We start from the raw sequence: 19794 nt of genomic DNA, 5'->3' as shown, positions 1-19794 counted from the left end.
TGTGCATTTTCTATCATTATTGTTGCTAGTAAAATAGCCACTCGTCAGCATAATGCCAGTAGGTTACAGCTACATACATCACTATTCGTAATACGTTGATAGATATGCAAAGCTACTGCCACTCTACAACCGCCCGGATAGTTAAGCTGTGAACCTAAACACTACAATTTACTTTTGTACAACGATCGGTGCACTTCCCGGCGCACTGTCACTGGATACGTGTACAAATGGTAGTGATTTATAGATAATTATGAATGCTTTGCTTTATTTATTGTGCGAATCAGCTTAAATATCGCGCGGTTTGGATTTTTCATTGCCGCATCTGATGAGGTCAGGATTTTTGTTTCCCTTCCGGGCTGGGGAAGGGTAGAGAGTTGATGCGATTTCCCGACACACAAACACACACATTCAACCTCACACGCGTGCAACAGCCCAGAGTAATTCGAGCATGAAATTATTATATTTCTCTAACAACAACAGCCTCCCCGCAGCACCGAATTCCTTGGCCTTAATGCCTGCCAGGATCCATCCACCGAACGGTCGTCGATAATTTTAATGATTTATGGATTAATTTAATTTTGCCTGCACTCTCGCACTCACTGAATCACTCACTGCCACTTCCACTGTGAATGATGGAAGCTGCGGGAAGGTGTAAAAGAGAAAGCCAAAAAAAAACCTCCCAAGCTCAGCGCAAATTGAAAATCATCGCCACGAATCAGAGCGCATCGTAAAGCATTGGGCATGGAAATGAACTACCCGGTGGTGCACTGAAACCATGTCAACAGTGTGCCATCAACTTTTGCCAACCATCGTCACAAATTTGCCGCAATGAATCCAGGTGAATCGGAAACATCCCTGTGACTGTGTCATATATTTTCGATCCGATCAGCTCAGCGCAACGATTGCTGAACCTCGTTTTTACATTAATTTATGAAATGATGAATAATTTATTCTACCGGGCCGGGTGTTTTGTGACCAACGTGTGTATGTTTGCGAGCTTTATTTTATGCATTACGTTAGGGGGTTTTCGAACGGGACGAACTAGCGCTGAGCTAGTTTAACAACACGTGAAGTACAGTATTTCACGTAAAACGTTGGACTGGTTTTTCTAATCATTGTATTTTTTGTCCTTGCGAGTAAAATCAGTAAAAAATCAAGGTTCATTTATTTCTGCTGCTAAAAAATACACAAAAATCGGTCCATTATTTATAATTTGAAAAGAGCAGATACATATTTTAGCCTAAATGTAGGCAATACTTAAATAATAACAATAAATTTGCGATTGCTTATCCTATCGCATGTTGATATCATCGCAATTTAATTTGAATTTGAATCAAAATCTCATTATAAAAGGAGCAAAATATACTTTAACGGAAAAGGAGGAAATGATATGAAAATATCACATGTGAAAAACAAAAATTTAGCGTAATTAACACTACCGAAATGAACTACTATTAAATTACATCTAAAATTTGGAAGAAAAATAAGTATGTAGTACATATTGGTCAGAGTATTAAATATGATCTATAATCTAATCACTCATAGCCCCAATGGAAAATTAATAAGTCCTTCTTCATCATCCGTAGCAGCAGTGTCAATGATGATCCATTCATTAAATCATTAAAAATAAACCCGCTAACCCTATCCGGCCAACCCCCATCATCAATCATCCGGAATGCTGGATGCTGTTCAACCCGCACTGTTCGGTGACCGGTGACCCGCATTAGGTTGACAAATTCCTTTAATTTCTTTCGTTTTCAACGCCTGGCCTGCCCCCGCCTATTGGACGGTGTTCGCTAATGAGAAAACTTTTAATTAGCTGATTAATATTTAAGAAAACCCCCAGGAAAAGAACTCTTTTTTCGCACCATTATCGACTGTGTGCGGTAATATGGGTGATCTATGCGAGCGGTTCGATTGATTAAGGATAAAGAAGCACCAAATGAAGAGGAAAGAATTTTTAAAGCGACAGCAGCTTGACGCGATCTACGTTTAGTATTTAGATATTTTCAATTACATCAACATTTAGAAACCTTTTTGTTTCTTTAATGTCTATTCTTCAAAAATATATTTATAATTTTAAATTTTCATTCGGCATTCTCGACATTCTATTGACTTTTCAGTAGGTCATTAGAGCACAACATTTAAAGTACCCTTTTCCCTACGTACCTTCCCATTCAAACGCTTCTTCTAATGGCATTCCACGGTCATTAGGACGCAACAATGTTTGCCCGTAATGGTTGATCACCGTCCCATGTTGCGCACATTGCTCAGCTAACACATCGAGTTCAGTTTTAATTAAGTGCCACCATTGGCTGATGAGTACCGAGTTCTTAATTCACACTAACGAACTGCTAGTTTTGTTTACAGTCAACACGTCCGGATTTTACATCCACATGCAATCTGTCCCATCTCCGCTATTGTCAGGCGGCCTTTTTCCTTCCCTTGGAAAACTGCTCTACTACACCAAACTTCACTACCAACACCTGTTTAACTCGTCTGCTAGTAATTTCTAGTGGCATCTGCATGAAGGACCACATATCGCGACGACACTATCGGTTAATGTAGGCGCCATTTTCTCAAAACTACATTAACCCTTTGCCCATCCTTCGATCGTAGGCAAACGATTGTTTCAGCTTTTAGTTTTAAGCCGACTACTGCTCATCAAACAAGAAGCAAAAAAAAAAGCACACTGCCAACCAGAAACCAGAAGCAATCTAAATCAACGTCCGTTGCTAATTAATCACGCCGAGATGAAATATCTACATGTCACTGTGACAGCATGGCCGCAAACGACCGCTATCCCGCGAACGAAAACAATTCGAACACGATAGACGTAAAGGAAAACAAATAAACCGTCGGGAGAGTAACGTTCACGCATTCATTCCCCAGCATCAACTACGCCACACGCTTACCACACGAGTAGAAGATGAAAACCCAATCATCATCGTTACAAACGGGCCAACTATTTTTAAAGTTATAGGGTACTTATTTTTAGATTGGTTTTTAATTTAATTACCTCGCCCAGTGGCACTCGGTTCGGTTTGTACCGAAGTAGTGGTAGCCGCCGACTGTGACCATCACCATCGAGAGCGTGCGTTTTATGTTTCTACGTACGTACACGCTCAGGAGTAATCAGTTGTTTGTGCCCACACAAGGGGCATTTAATCGCGCCAACCTCAACCCGCAGCTGGCCCAACTGCACGTTGCAAAATACCAACCCATTACTCTCTTGCTACAGGATGGTAAAAAAATATGGTTCCCTCACTGATGCTATATATCCTGCCATTGAGGTTGTGGCATTCGAACAACGAAACGATCACGAGCACTGGTTAGCAGCTAGCCGCGAATCGGTACATTTCAACACCGAAACAAGCACTTCGGTAACGTGGCTCGAACGCCACGCCATTGGATTGGAAAATTCGAACACATGGTCATGGATGTTCCTGCCGCAATGTGGCATTACCGATTTATCTTCGGTCCCATAAATTGTTAGATTTGCACTATTTTCTTGCCGCTGGTGGTTGTAAAGTGAAGAAATTTTATTTTCGCTTTTGCTTTTGCCAGAGTTTCGGTGGTACATCTTGCAACCATTGTGTAACTGGAGCATGTGTTTCGATAAATTTGGTATGGATCGAATTTGTTTGTGACCATTGGTCTAGGGCACAATAAATAAGGTTGGGCGGTAATGTTTAACCATAGTTTCTTGCACTTTTAGAATATCGTTTCAGTTTGAAACTGAGTATGAGGGATTTTTCGGTTAATTTTTCGCTTCGTTAAATGTTTGTAATAATATTTTGCCTCTTACTAATTGGTTGCTCTCTTCTTTATTTAAAAAATTATTAATTTTATTTACTAAATACATTACCCAGCTTAATGTAATACTTGTAATTACAAAACAAAGTATAAACAAGTGAAAATTAAGTTATGGATTAGCAAATATAATACAATTAATAATTTAAAGCATTTTATTTACATTTAAGTATTCGTAATTATCGTGTAATCGTCTAATAATTACTCAACCGTTGAAACGCTGAGTTAATAAGCGCTCATAAGTCCCCCAGGAGCTTAATTACTCGTAATTTGGAACTGTTCCGCTTAAAATACGTTCAAAAGTATGCAAAAATGAAACGAAACGGACATTTTAACAAACAAATTACAGTTTTTTTCTTTAAGCAATTTATAATTTCGCAAAAATACATTCGTTCCCTGTACTATAATTACAAGTATACATTGATTACTTTTAGCTTGGCTCCAGGCGACAGCGGGAGCGCATGAAAAATCGATAAATTTGTCACTTTTTTCCAGACATACAATACATTTACCTTTTTCTTATTGGCTTAACGACCTCTAAAGGTCGTGCCAGCCATCGAAATGGCTTTCTAGACTGCCGATACCACGTAGTTGATTAGTCAGTCCTCACTAAGGGAATACATTTAACTCTTACTGCTGAAATGTTTGAGTAGCTGTCCAGTAGGTATAACAGGCCTTGATGAGGAAGAATAAAGTCAAAATCTCAATACCAAAACCGGCATATCACCATTACTACAATAGATACAGCATTAGAACTAGCTCAAAACTAAATAAAATTGTATAAATTCGAATCATCACACTACTAATGTCGACGATCATAATCCTTCCCAAACTAGTTCTCATTATTAACCAAACTAGTTCTCTTTATTAATTTCTCAAGTCACAGTCAGTCACACCAACCGAACGCTTCGGTTAATAAACATTCTACTCAACCCTTATCGCATTTTAAAACACGTCACCAATTTTGTCTTCAAAACTTCCCAAGCTAACTGCCTTGTAATTTATTGCAATGTTAGCGATCAAAAGATATGCTAATAAACATCTCATTCTGATTTACGTAACCAAAAAAACACAAAAAAGGGGAGAAACAGTGCATGTTTCTGTCACCAGCAAAAATATCTAAATATCAAGTCTACTGCTCCTTTCGCTTAGAGTTAATTTGCAGAACCCACCAACCATTGATTAAACAGATCATGGGAAAACTTTTTCAACCGCGAAAGTTTGATCGAACCCACTGCCTCATCGCAACTATCTTGATGGCAGCCGAAAAAGCGTTCATTCGCCAATGATTTGTCATTCGCCCATTTGTCATTAGCTCCCTGTGCGGTTCATCCGTGCCGTGGATTGCACGGCGGTGGGGAGGGAAAAATCGTACAAAAATAACCCAAAAATCTAACCGTGACAAAAATGCTGTAGAGAAATAAAAATTACTATGCAAATGTTTGCCGACAAAAAAAAAACAACGAAAACAACCAAACCGGGGAAGTATAATTTAATTACCACCAGTCATGCATTCAAACTTTGGTACGACCGTCTCAAACAAGGACATCAAGCTGAAGAAAACTAACAGGCTTAAGGAAAATAACGAGCAAAAGATATGCGACATGGCTGAGAGCAGGGTGGATATTTTCATTGGAAAATATTTTCCATTTTTATCGCACAAACATACTAGTCTGATTTCAGCGCACGAGAAGCGAGCCATTTTTGGTCGTATTTTTACTGAGAAAAATCGTTGGCCAAAGCGTAACGTTCGAGGAGGGATGCATGTTTTTTCGGAGCTTGTGGAACTTTATCCGCCATCCAAACCGAAACATCGCCTTTCTCTCTCCGAATACCAAACGCAAGCGACAGAAGCATATTTTCACGTCCTTTTTTTTGTTGCTTTCGGCAGTAGAATTAAATTCTAATAGGATATCCTATCTGACAGTTCCGAAGCGTCGACGGCTGGCACGAGGAAGTTGAGAAATTTTAGTACACTTATCATTTTTTCAACCCAACATCCGTTCGGTTGCACTCTTTGCCACCGTAACGGGTTGCTCTTTTCGTCCTCGGCCTCGGCTTCACCGTATCAATTACAGTTGTTTTATGGATGTTGTTTTGCGATAGTATCGCTTTCACCGCTCTACACTCCTTATCCCTTACACCAAAGCGGGAACGAACAGCTAAATGCTTTTTCCACCCTATCCGCTTAATGCACAATGCATCGCGCGCCTCGCTACTCCTTTCACTCTAAACCCTTGGCAGCATATTATAAGTTTATTATTATCGTAATATTGGTAATCTTAATCACAGGGCTTCATGATCCTTGGTATCGCTTGGAAACGAGTCAAACATTGGGGAACCCGGGAAACACCTAGACCCGAAGTTCGCGCTGTAAAATGGTTAACGGACATGTTTTACAAAGTTCCAACCTCCGGCAAAACGTGGGTTGGTTACAACACGGACAACTAGCAGCTAACTTGTTTCGAACTATCCCGTACCCCAAGCCTCAATACTCGGTCCATGTTTCAGCAATGGGTACAGCAGTGATTTGGAAAAGTTTCTACCGAACAGAACCCAACGAGGTCTTCCAAGTTTGCTGAAACGATGAACGTTGGTGGGCTTGCGTTTCGGGCGAAAAAACATAACCGCCACTATCCCTTACCAGAATCGCTCTGATTGATGGGCATGTTCCGGTAAAGCCTTCCTCCGTAACGTTCACCCCAGCAGGAGACGATTATTTATAAATTCGCACAACTATTGCACTCTGGCATTTGTAAGCCAAGAATTAATGGGGAATTTCCTCCCGATATCGAGTAAATAATGTTTGCAGTCACGATTAAAAGCCCATTATGCAGCCTGTCCGTTAATCGATGGTGAAACTAGTTTATCACAGTTGCAAGACACGGTTCGTGGAAGTGTATAAAGAAAAAAGTTTCACCATCACTGTAAGAGCTGGCAGAAGTTCCTGGTTCGCGAATAGTTTAAAGTTCGTTTTAAACAGCATCCAACGGAAAAATAATATCGTGAAAGAATTGCACAATTGTCAAACTTCTCCTAGCTTAATCTAGTCAGATCAACTCCACCGCACGGCACACGGTACGGTTCCTGGAGCTATAAACAAACGAAACCTACTGCTCAACCTCATTGTCGCCTCGGTACCATCTTCGGACAGACAATCTCCATTAGAATTAGGTCCGGTGTTGATGAAGATAAATTACACTCAAGCAGGCACCTGTACTAGACGCTTGCTATCTTCTTGCGACGGAAGACTTGAAGTCCCCGCGGGAGACTGCTTCCTATCACCCAGTTGGCAGCGTTACTCCCAACCGTCCGTTGGGGTCCTGTGTCTTTAGTTGCTTTTTTATGTTTTAAATAAAGATTAAATTCTTCTACCGCCTAGCGTCGGTTCTACTCTTGCTCCTCTCAGCGGGATATAGCTTTCAAACACGCATCCGGGCATTACAAACGAAGCATGATGCCAAGAAGAATTCGTTCGGCCGGTTGCGTACGGTATGCCATAATCTTCTGCCCAGCTGGAGGGATAAAAGCATCCTCGTCCTGTTGACGTTCAGATGACGCTTTGCTTTTGGAGCGGGTGGATTAGACTGGAGCCGTCCGCAGGAGCTTAACGTCACTGATTTACCACAAGCTTGAGGTCCTGGTGACTGGTTCACCGCACCACCACACTCTACCTACCGTTCGTTTTCCATCACTAATCCACTTTCAATTTGTCCGGATTTGACAAGTCCCGGCCGCATATTTCTTTTCCTTCCCCCATTTTGTCAAACACGCTTGGCGCTACCGATGACGTGACATGGAAGGCCAGATTGCGTTCCGTGCATGTTCACTACGCGAACTTAAATGTCCCTCGTCATTCTGGTGCTATTACCGCGGTGGGGCGAACGGGGAAGAGACGCGAATTTTCCATTAAATCCCATCATTGTCGTGGTCATGCCATCAAACCTAATCGAGCACCGAACATACATGAGACACACTGAGGAATGATGATACTGATTTATGCTACATTGTGTTATTTTCTGTTTTTTGCTTTGTTGTACATAGTTAATGTGTTATGAGCAGATTTTTTTAAAATATTTCTTATGTTTTCGTAATTTGTATTTCTATTCTTATGTTCATCACTAAGTCTTAAGAAAACATGTCTTTGTCTTAACTCTGCACATAAAACAAAAATAAAATAGTATAATTATTTTAAATTTTTAACTCCTTAAATCGAATCCTCCTTTTTACTCTTTTTACTCTTTACTGTTCATGTTCAAATATTCCGGTTTAATACTAAACAGTGCCCGACTTTAACCTAACATGACAGGAAAATTTATAATAAAGCCTAAAAGTTGTACGGTCCGGATGGGATTTGAACCCCGCCCCTTATGAAAACCAGTATCACTGTCGAATGTATCACCGGACCTAAGCCATCAACGTAAATCCTTTCTTAATTTAAAAGCAGATTTTCTAGCAGAGCAGAAGAGATTTTGTTAAGACATCTTGTTTATCTGACAATTTGGCTTTTTTCAGGTACAAAACTTTGTAAAATTATCATTTGTAACTTAAAAAAAATAGTTATTTCTTCAAAGTTTTCCTTTACTTTATAGAAACATAAGGTTTTTTTAAATATATGTCAGAAATGCAGAAATTAATTAATTAATTGACTGTTGAATAAATCATCGAATGTTCGCTTTATAATTCTGAATGTAAAATGTACCGAATTTTAAGTGAATAAAATTTACTACCATGGCTCATGTACGATCATTCCCAGTTGCTATTTAAAAATCTGCATAGTATTTAATAGTTCAAATACTGCCTTCGACCTGTTTAACCTTTTCACTTTGCAACCAACCATCCCATTACTAACCAAAACTCGCTGCTTAATAGTCTGCCATGAGTCGGTAGTTCATCACAAAGCAAATCACAACAGGCCGGCCAGCTTCTTAATATTCCCACGTATTCCTGATGCTTTCACTGGAACTGCTTCCAAAGCTTCCTGCGCGAAGTTTTTTGTAGGCCAGGCACATTCGAACGCGAAAAGATTTGTCGATTCAAGTAGCTGCTTTGGAGCGTGATTTGTAGCCAGTACCATTTCCGGCCCTACCAGGACGTTGCAATCGTTTTCCGTTCGACCGATATTCCCGGCCCAACTCACACACTCACGCGAGCTAATTTATTCTACCATTTTTCCTGCCAGACTGCAAACCCTTTTTCCTTCTCGTTGTGAAACTGCCTTTCGAAAGGATGCATCCGGTGGATTGAATTCAAACCGCGAAACCGTCTTGATGGACTTCTTCCCGTCTTTAATTAGTATTCCTCGCTGAAAAGGTACACTCAAAAACTACATTTCCCATGACTTTCGGTATGTCCTTCCTGGAAAAGCGGACCGTGGTTGACGGTCCGTATGAACATCCTAGCATGGCTAAGCAGTTTGTTGCAGTTCCGTTGTGGGACTTAATACATCGCACCGGCATCGGTCCGATTGACCGGAAACAAATGCTCCCCATGACATAGCGAGAATATGTTGCCACCGAACACGCAAGGAATAAGCATAATTTACCGTTAGTTTCGAGCCTATAAATTACACCACCAGCACAGAAACCCCGTCGAACCGCCGCCTGTCTGTGTATTTGCAGGAACATCTTTTCCGCTCGCGTTATTTAGCTGCGGTGTGCATTTTTCCACTCAAGATGCAATGGTAATTTATGCAAAAACAAGTGCACCAAATTATTCTTTACATCATCCAGCGCCGAAATACTGCCACTGTTTCCGTGTTTCTTTCCGTTTCGTCCGACAGCTGACATTGTTTTTCAAGCATCCGTTAAGTATCGAACTTCACTCTCGTCCTGCTGTCCTGACGCTGTTTCAGACACCAGAACTATGAACCTACGAATGGCCAACCGATTTGTTGCCCTTATTTATGGGTCGCTAAATCATGGTAACATCAAAAACAGAACTAAAACCACACTCACCCCGTTTTATGGTGAATGGTTCAGCACTGTTCACCATGATGCTTTGGTGATACAGTCACAACTGAGCAAGAATGTAGCTAATTCCCACTCGATTTAGGTCGCACATAAACATAGACGAAGTGCGAGAGGGAAATATGCAATTCACTTGATGTCATGATACAGTAGTGAACAAACTTGTACTTATCCTTTTATACCTTCTCACTTTTTCCATAAAGGACGCATTTACGGAAATTTCATACTCAATATTCTGATGCTGATATAGCTTTAGGTCTTCTGTCATGTATTTACTCCTTGCTTATTTGCTATGGAACACATGTCTTCGCTCGACTCGGATAGGATATTTTACTACGCGTTAAGTTAATTCAAGAAAGCCAGAAACACAGGCCGGTAAAGACATAGAGGTTGTTGTTCCATTGAAAAAGTAGGTAAACAATTATTAATAACTTTCAAAGATAATTTTCAACAAACTATTGTCTACACAATGAATATGCTGAAAAAATCTTATGAATGCTAATATTTTACGCCTAAATGCATGCAATGTAATATGCGATTTATGCTAAAACATTCTGCCACCATTTTTTCTCTTTCATTTTTTAAGGCCATAACGAGAAATTTTGAATCCATAATTACGATAAAAGTTGCTAGTTTAGCCCTTTGGATTTTCTGTTACGTTCCTTTCCAAAAATTGTTATTTCCGTTGCCCTTACCATGTGGCTTGTATAAAATTTTGTATTCGCCTCATTCTCATAAAGCGATCTTCACGCGAAAAATTTTACAAAGACAATTGTTTTACTCAAATAAAACGGCCAGGCCCACAAGGACTCATAGGGGCTCATCAAACTATGAAATTTTCATTTTTTAAGTCTCCTTTGACTCGCGGTCTTTATTATTTCTGTCAAAACGACCGTTATTTAATTTAAGGATTTTTTTTGGGGCGGTCCAGCTGTGGATGCGACTGGTAAGTCGGTTTTCACACAGCAGCACCAGGAACTAAATCCCATCTGCACCGTTGTTGTTGAGATTTATCCAACTACGTGATGTCAGTAAGCCCAGTAAGCCATTCGGATCAAAAAGAATTTCATGACAGATTTCATGTTATCAATAAGACAACACATAAGATCGCATAATATTGACCTTCTTTTTGTTGTTTAAATAAACCTATTTTATTCTTCAATATTTTAATAAAAGATTTTCTCAGCGCCCACATATGTTAACTTACACAAAGAATATCTCTATTTTTTTATATTTTTTCAATACGCGTAAAAAACTCAAAGACATGTCCGATATTTCAAATTTGTTCGTCATCTACTGTAACTGCAAAACAACTTCTATCGCTTTTCGGAAAGAGCTTTATTGCTCATCGTTCCTAACAGCACACTGTCCATCCCATAGCGTCATCATGGTTCCACCAAACCCCAACCCAACCACCATATGTGGAGCAATACAGTCAGCGTTCCTTTCCTTACCTTACCCACACAGGTCTGCCGGTAAGCTGGTACTGGTGACACCATAATTGCATCCATTTCCCAACGACCCAGTCCCTGAGTGACAACTCACCAGAGACACCGCTTCATCACCCTCTGGACCTATACTTCCGAAGCGCGGTTTAAGTGTTTGATGCGAAATATCTTACATTAGTGGGGCTTTTCTCGCCACAATCGGTCGTGCTAGCGGAAAGGGGTTCCAGAGCATCACATGCTCCAAATGACAAACGAGAATATGAGAATTGATTTCTTCACCAAGTTCCCCCACAGCACGTGATGGAATCCGCCCATCCGATATTTCGTTCCGTTTGCTACAAATAGGGAGCTTCAAGTAAACTCTGGCAGAAAATTGCATTATAATGCCTGTCACATTCGATAAGGATGCTCACGTTTTGCACTTGTCATAAACAATTGCAATGAAAATCAATTTCACACCGTCGGTCCCACCGGTGTGTTGCAGTTAGTGCGCTTTCGTGCTTGGATGGGAATGAGAAGAACCCACACTGACCGTGCTTTATCATGCTTAAAGCTCAGAAACCACGAGATGCCAAAGAGGTGTGGGATTATTTTCTAGCATGAAGCGAAAACATTTGTAACGTGTTTGCTCTTACAACTTCAGTTCTAAACGGCATGGAGGCGCATGGTTACATACTCAGAACCCAAGCACTACATTTCTCAAGGTTCCTAATGGTGGTTTATTAAGCTCCGGCACACTAGCAGTAATTTATGATTTTTGTCACACTAATTGCGAAACTTGCACACAACCTCCATTATTCACCAAACATAACAATATCGATTGTTTGCTGCCTCGAACAAACGAATGTTCCGCTCGGAAACTGCACTATCTGTAGCTCCCCATAAAACCCGAAACCATAAATACTTTGTTTCCTGATATTCAAATTGCGTCATAAATTTCGCACGGAATGTTTTTGTTTCCGAAAACAGTTCGGAAGCAGTTTACTTCTGCCGGTGTTTTCTTGGTCGGAGGTTTGCTGCGAGTCGCCGGAAACCAGTAAGCATCACTACGATGCAGTCGCAGACTCACAATCGCTGCCACCTTCTTAATCTTGCCAGCGGTTGTGTCTTTGAAATTTGATACGATCTTGAGGTGCGCCGCACCTTTTCCGGAAACGGGTTGCAGTGTGTTGGCAAGTTTGCCCCGGTCTGCATCGTACCAACGAGAGGAGGAAGTTTTCTTATAAAGACCAACACACGGTGGATAGTTTGATGGCGTTTAGTGTGAGTTTTCCGTTACACGTAAACTGTTGCTTCGTTCGATGTCGGTAAGAATGTCGCGCGGAAGGATCACTGCCTGTTTAAGAAACTTGATAGTTTTGACGTTTAAAGTGAAAAGTTAGGTAAGTTATACTTAAAACTGTGGTACACTGTACCTGGTTTATCTCGATAAGTTTTAATCTAAAAAAAATATCCTAAATCTTTATGATAAACATTATTACTCCCTTAAATAGTTCACACAATCTGTTGTACTCAAGTGTACTTATGCCACAAAATACTGCTAGCAGTAGATGATTTCCAAGATCAGCAATCTTCTTAGCTTGATGACCTCACTGTCTTTACTGATACTAGGTAGTTAGATGATTAGTCTTCACTACGAGGGAACGGCAGGAGTGGGATTTGATTCACGCGGTTCTGCTGAGTGAAAATCGACTTCGTTTGCTGCTCAGAAACTGAAAATTATTAATCACTAAAAGAAGGTTACCTCGATAGCCTCAAAAACCAATGAAACAGAAACAAAATGGTTTACGGTCATGGTCAAACACAAGTTTAATGCAAAATTACCGCATCCTTCAAGGTTTTAGATTGTTGATTGCTTAATTAACACACATAATAAAACAAAAGTCATAACAACAAAAATTTGCAATTCAAATTACAAGAACAAGACGTTATATTGATGCTATTTAGAAATACTTTAAATCGATTCAAAACACGCAGCTAACTGTTGGGCACATTTTAAATCGTTTCAAATTGCTAGGGTTGTTCCGATTCCCTGTGTTAATGTGTTGGGCTTTATGTATATGGATGATTTAAATATTTTTTATCATGACCAACAACACTTATTTTACCAGAAGAAAATGTAACATCATCCAGCATTGGTTCAGAATCTATAATTATTTATTTCCAGTTATAAACTGCAGCCTCGTGGTTATGAAAATACTTCAGTACAAATTTTAATGAAACATAAAACCTACTTCATGCTCTTGAAACTCGATTCCAGTTAGAATTTTCGATGAAAAGCTGATTAAAATGAATGCCGGTAAAAAAAACGCTGCTAGTAAACTGCCTTACTGGATTAAAACTCACTTTTGAAAACTTAAATGCTACAACCCATCCGGATGATTCAACCCATCCCATCAGTGGAAGCTTTTTAGTACACCGCTTTAAGCAACAGTAAGCCAATCGCACCCATCAACATGCTCCAGGTGACGCCGTTCAGCTTGGACGAACCCTAAAAAAAAAACCAGCGCCATGTAAATAATGTGATGATCGACATAGAAAACTCCGCTGACTCCAGTCTTCCGCATGGACGTCAACCACGCAGGCGTTAATTGCTTAATACCATACCGAGTAACTTGTCGAAACGGATGACGAACCCATCCCGTTCGGGTACTTGTAGATCGTCGTCTGTGCGAACCCATTTTTGTCGCGCTGCGTATCTTGCGAGACTATTTCCGGATTGGCGAAGGGAAACTGGGGCCTACAAGAGAAGACGGTGTGTAGTGCATGTAAATTAGTTCATTGTTTTGTAGGAAGGGACGCTCCATTCTTCCGCCGAACGCTTACTTACGGTGGAAAATTTGGAAAACCTTGAGGTTGCTGTGGGCTTCTTGCAGCTCTCACCAGGCTGCCTCGGTTGATATTGCTGGGCAGTTCATCTGCACGATTCGCCCGATGTGCGCATGAAACGAGAAACGTGCAACACTGTTAAATGGCTGTCCAAACAACATCGACATCTTTCTGTCCGCAGCGATCGTAGATCGTTAAGCAAACAAACCTGCGGCATTAGACAAAGCGACCACCATCGAGACGCTGGCGAGCAGCAGCGAACACTTCACCAAAAACGAAGCCATCTTGTCGCGACCGAATCGGAAGAGAAACTGAGCATATTTTTATGCGAACTCAAAACACAAAAATTGGTTCCCCTTCTCCGAAAACAGTGTGAGTGTTCCAGCGTGTTCCGATGCTCCACCAGCACCAGCTTTAAGCTCTTGTATTTGTGAGCGGTAGTGATGCTCTTCAGCAGCTGACACACTGACTCACGCAAACTGCGTCGTTATCTAAATTGACCCACCACACCGAACATCGGTGACCTACGGGCACACGGTCTGCATGGACCACTTCATTCCTACAGCCTACAACGATCAAACAAAACCACTGTTCTACCCCAAGGTTTGAATGTTTTTTGCCTGGGATAATTAATAGTGGGGCAGGGATACCCGGTGACCGGAACATAAACAAAACACCAACACACCGGTGCATGCCCATTGGGGTGTGTTTTTTTTTTTGTGTTTCTGCATTACGCATTCCCAAGAGATCGTGGTTGATCTTGAGCATACCGCGTACAGGTGATGCAACTACCACTAATACCACTTTGCAAGCTAAAGCGAGCTGAAAACGAAGTTCAAAAGAACGCACGATCAAAATAAAACCGCGTAAACCAGTTTCGGTCCAGCAGTCGCGCACTGTAGCCGTGGAGTGCGTTTGGTTATGGACAAAATTTAAAACGCTAACAGTTAGATAACATCAAGTTGTCTAAGGGTGAAGAAACACCTTCGATTTTGTTTCCGTTTGGCTGCAAGCAAACAGTGAGTCAGTTTGTTGTTTTAGTCATGCCATTTAACACAAAGCGCCATTATCGTACATGCGAGGTTTATCGTTCCATTTTTTGTACATTCTACAACAACAAAAACGGAAGCATTAAGACCCATGACGCATCTTTCAAGCAATGATGATTAAACCTTAGCCTAGAATTGAACCAGCGAAATAGAGTAGAGACGAAATTTTCGATGACCTTCTTAGATTGAGTATTACCGTAATACTTTGTCACGACATTGCGTTACTTAACTCAGAAATCTTTCTCAATGCATCATATAGCAATGATGAGATCCCGTCCAGACCGTTATGCCGTAGTGAGGAATTGTTTTGAACCTCACATGTCGCGTGCCGCTTTTCATTCTTGTGTACGTTCTGTGCGTCCTATTACGCGTTAATGTACGAGCTAAAATACAACTAAACGACTGCTTACTAAACTAAACAGCGTATTAACGTACGCTGTTTGAAAATAGCGAATGCAAAGGCGACGTTCGTCAGCATAATCCAGGATTAGTACTCATAGAAGGGTACAGAAAGTATCAGTATTGATACTTAAAATATCTATAAGTCTCGTTAACCAACTCGTGGTCGGCAGGTCGCTAGCAAGTCGTTAAAACAGCGAGAACAAGAAACTTAACGCGAGAAGGTCCAGCGACGAAGAGGATCGTCGTAGCCATACACCAGTGTCGCGTTGCATGTCGCGGACTGGCCAGAACGTAACGATGTCCTGTTCTATATTAATATCAAAAAACTTACTCAATTTTTAATAGCGTTTTACATTTTCAGCTTTGACCTAATCACTTTAAAACTATATTCAATTTAAACTTGTATCTCTAATGATAATCATGCCATTCTACTCTCTATGAGCTTCATACAGCGCCTAAGAAGCACTAAACAGCTCTATTCAGTGTCACCGAATATTCTACTGATAACACAATTATTGGAATACAATCAATCACTGCGAGCATACTCTTAACCTAAATGGCAACAATCGTAGATAAATACGGATTTGAAACAATCCCACATCTTAACGTAATTGTCCTCTATAGAAATGGACTTTTGCCAGCATAAGCACAAAAAACATAACCAATAAAATTAATCCATTGAGCTGCAAGATAAACTACACAATCTATAAATCCGAGTCCGTCTCCTTGCTTGTAGCAAACTGCCCTACATACACTACATCTCTCCAGTCCCAGGACCTACCGCAAATGGTAGCGAGGCATATTAAATGGCCCACAATGATAAGCGTTTTATCGTCCAGGACAGCAATGTCCTCTTAACCCAAAATACAACACGATTATAGCCGCATCCCGCAAGACCAATGTAATTAAGAAAGCACGACACACACACTCAGGACGAAAATAAAAATTGCCCCCGTTGGCGTGCAGTGGAAGGATCACGTACCACTGGCTGGCATGGAAGGCATAAACATAATTGCGATAATTGAAAGAGTGTGGTCTAAAATCTAAACCACTCAGACTGGTAAGACCACTGGGCACACACGGTGACGTTTGTTCTAATTTTCTAATGTCTCAGCCCATTTCGTGCTTTGGCAATGGCTGCGCCAGTCGGCTACCGTGGCCAGACGGATGCAGCTTCCAATTTGTCATGCTGTGAGGATGATTTTTATCCGAATGAGGCACAAATTTAATTTCACCAAAACACGTGCCAGTCTACAAATAAGACCTGGGAACACAGGCCACGGGAATCGTCCGTACTGCAGATGGGCATGGAAAATGGCATGGAACGTGCGCTATGCTTAATTGACAGATCATTTAATGCTTGGAGCATGAGATGGTCAAAAAATAGCTTATCGTTCGACGTACTGGGTCCGTTTGACGTATGCTTTATGTGTTGGCCTATTAGGCACTTTGATGCATCCGATAAAGATATGTTTCCACACATTTATGCTATTTTAATGGACGATGCACAGGTAACAGCGCCATTTCCCTACAATAATATGCTACTACGCTGATATTGAGGACTTACATTTTCACACCAGCCCTGACGATGGAACTTGACTCGTTGGGATAAATCCCAGCAGTATGTTCTTGCATTCATCGTAACATTGCTGCAGTACTGAATTTATAATCATATTTCCTCAACCTTACTGACGAGAATTCACAGGAGCCTTTTACTATGGTTCGGGAAAAGAGTCCCGGAACTAACTCAATCCTCTTCTGGCTTCCTGAAAACCGTTCCATTAGGCCACTTGACTTCGAGCTGAGGTTAAAAGTTTCCCTGAAGGTTCACCGAAATCACACCAAAAACACTCACACACCGAACCTTCACATCACACTGGTCAAGCTGCCCTGCAGTGCGCCGTGCGGCGGATGTTGAAAATCTCACCTTCCCACCCCGATACCCGTCAACAGTGCCAGGAAAAGTATTTGCCAATTTTATCTCATCCCGCAACGGTTGTCACATCGCTGGACGGTTCTAGGCTGCCGGGTTCCCGAAATCCTAAAGATCCTCTGGATCCGTAGTGTCCAGAAAATGGATATTCCTGGTATGATAAATGTTTAATTTTAATTTAAACTCCTTCGGTCCTTGGAGGGACAAACAAGGCCCACCGTTGCACGGTGTGCATAGAAAGTGCTGGTGGCTTTTAATAATTTGCTCAATTGACCGTACCCGTAAATCGAGCGATTAATTATGAAAGCAGCAGTCGCAGCGGACACTGCGGAGGAAGTTACCCGAATTGCTTCAGTTTAAACTCACCTCACTCTCTCACGGTTAGGATCGAATGGGTATCAAAATAGTGACAGTATCGTACGTGTGATAGCAATTTCTCTCCCTAATCGGGATGTAGAGTCTGTGTAGCTTAAGGAGTGTAGATATGCCGGCGTACTTGCTTATGGATGCGCGAGTTTTAATGTTATGCATACGTCAATCAGTTGGAAAGTTGTGTGTAATATCTTATGATAATTGAATTAGTCATATTTGATGATGCACCCGCGGGATTGTGTACTAGTTAGGGAGCTACGGACGTGCACGGCATGATTAGATCTACAAGCGAGTTAAGCAAACAGTACCTACTGGACCGCAAGCTTAACGATCAAATATTGGTACACTTTCACGGTGACTTTCAAAGAAACAATGTAAAATGTTTTGACCACTGTTAATTTTTTGCTTATGATACTTTATTATGTCCACATCATACAAAGATCTTGATAAATTATTTTAATGCCGAAAGCGTTTTTAATGGCTCATAAAACTCTCCACTAATCCCTGGATGGATACCGTTTGAATCAGTGAATAGTAATACTGGCATAATGTATAATTAATTATGAAGGTACAAAAAAACAAAAAATATTTTTATTTATTTTTATTTATAATTAATAATGACGGTCCAGTGCCGTATTGTCAACACCGCTTGTGTTGAACAAATTTTATAATCATATTGATAAGGCATTTCCTCCTTATTCTTTGCCTTATCCCGGGCATACTCGGTTTAAAAAAAAACAAAAAATATGTCAAGGAATTAAATGTACTTTAAAAGATTAGAAAATGATAAATGGTTAGCTAAAAAAGTGTTTGTTTAGTTAAGATTCTCAGGTAAGTACTTACGTCATTTAGATCATTCAATTGCATACATTTAGGAGCAATCATCAATCGACAGAAATTTAAAACGATCATGTTAATTAAAAAACAACGGAAAACAACACAAAATTGTAATGTAAAAAAAGAAATTTTTTAAGTTATAAAACTTTTTACGCAATTAAGTTAAAAACTTAGTTAAAATTAGATAGCCATAATTCAAAATAAAAATAAAAAATTACTGAACATGCCCGGGATGAAGCATTACCCAATGAAGAAAGGCATTGTGAAATTGATAGTTAATCAACACATGTAGGTTTAACCATACTTTAATGAGCCGTATTATGATTTTTTTAATATAAATATCCCACCATAAAAAAATCAAGAAGGTTAAAAACTGAGGGAAGGCTGGCTATCCAATTACGTGGTCCATCCATTCGACGGTAGGCATGTCCTAGCAAGTCGTATTAAGCCAAAAAGAAGAACAACAAAATTCGTTAAAATCTTACGATCATAATCATAAATTAAGCAAATCGGAAACAAATCATTCTTCACCCAAACTTTCATTCTTTCTCAACGTCGCGAAATGCATTCCTGTTAAATGAAAAAAAGGCATTACAAACCTTCAGTGTCTATCGGGAAAACCATTAGCTCCACACCAATGGCTAAAGATTATCCTGCCCCGCACACGGCTAGAACCCGTATTCTTCTCAGCATACTCCCTAATGAAAATATATACTTCAAATCTTACCAAAGCACCACAATACTGGTTCCACTGAGTTCAGCGCAAGAAGGTGCATTCGCCGTGCACAGTCATCAATAAATCATAAATTATTATGATTAGGAAATATTTCCTCCGGCCAATGAAATATTGAAAATTGTTTATTGCCGTTCGCACTCAACAAATTCCTAAGCCTAAAGCATTCCCAGCCACCCAACACCCAACTGTTGTGTGTTTGTTTGTGGGCTGTTACTACCTACTACCATGGAGTAAACGAATCATACCGAAAGTTTAATTTTCTTCCAACATTTCTCCGCCGTATAAAACCCTCCGCAGTGAAGCAGGTGCGGGGAGAGTGTTTTCCATGGGACAAATAATTTATTACGCAAACTGCACAAACCCCCGCTGCTTAACGCAAAATGCAATATTGGGCAGCCCATTTGTG

At 40.5% G+C, this 19794-nt stretch overlaps 4 protein-coding genes across 4 annotated transcripts in view; 2 read left to right on the top strand and 2 right to left on the bottom strand.

Annotated features, from left to right (window-relative positions):
- LOC126562982 (charged multivesicular body protein 6) overlaps nucleotides 1-19794 on the top strand; it is a 250061-nt gene that overhangs the window by 137202 nt on the left and 93065 nt on the right. The gene's annotated exons all lie outside the window — the stretch shown is intronic.
- LOC126561997 (esterase B1-like) overlaps nucleotides 1-19794 on the bottom strand; it is a 474259-nt gene that overhangs the window by 365238 nt on the left and 89227 nt on the right. The window lies entirely within an intron of this gene.
- LOC126561411 (uncharacterized) overlaps nucleotides 1-19794 on the top strand; it is a 197643-nt gene that overhangs the window by 91463 nt on the left and 86386 nt on the right. The gene's annotated exons all lie outside the window — the stretch shown is intronic.
- LOC126563317 (uncharacterized) lies at nucleotides 13641-14409 on the bottom strand. The gene is made up of 4 exons (XM_050219949.1): nucleotides 14268-14409; nucleotides 14061-14148; nucleotides 13838-13970; nucleotides 13641-13721 (listed from the first exon to the last, which is right to left on the bottom strand). Exons 1-4 carry the CDS (start codon nucleotides 14341-14343, stop codon nucleotides 13641-13643), a joined length of 378 nt encoding a protein of 125 aa, XP_050075906.1. The 5' UTR covers nucleotides 14344-14409.

The sequence above is a fragment of the Anopheles maculipalpis genome, chromosome 3RL (assembly GCF_943734695.1).
Source record: "Anopheles maculipalpis chromosome 3RL, idAnoMacuDA_375_x, whole genome shotgun sequence".
Taxonomy (NCBI): Eukaryota; Metazoa; Arthropoda; class Insecta; order Diptera; family Culicidae; genus Anopheles; species Anopheles maculipalpis.
The sequence above is the reverse complement of the archived record's forward strand: the minus strand, read 5'-3'. Positions and strand labels throughout refer to the sequence as shown.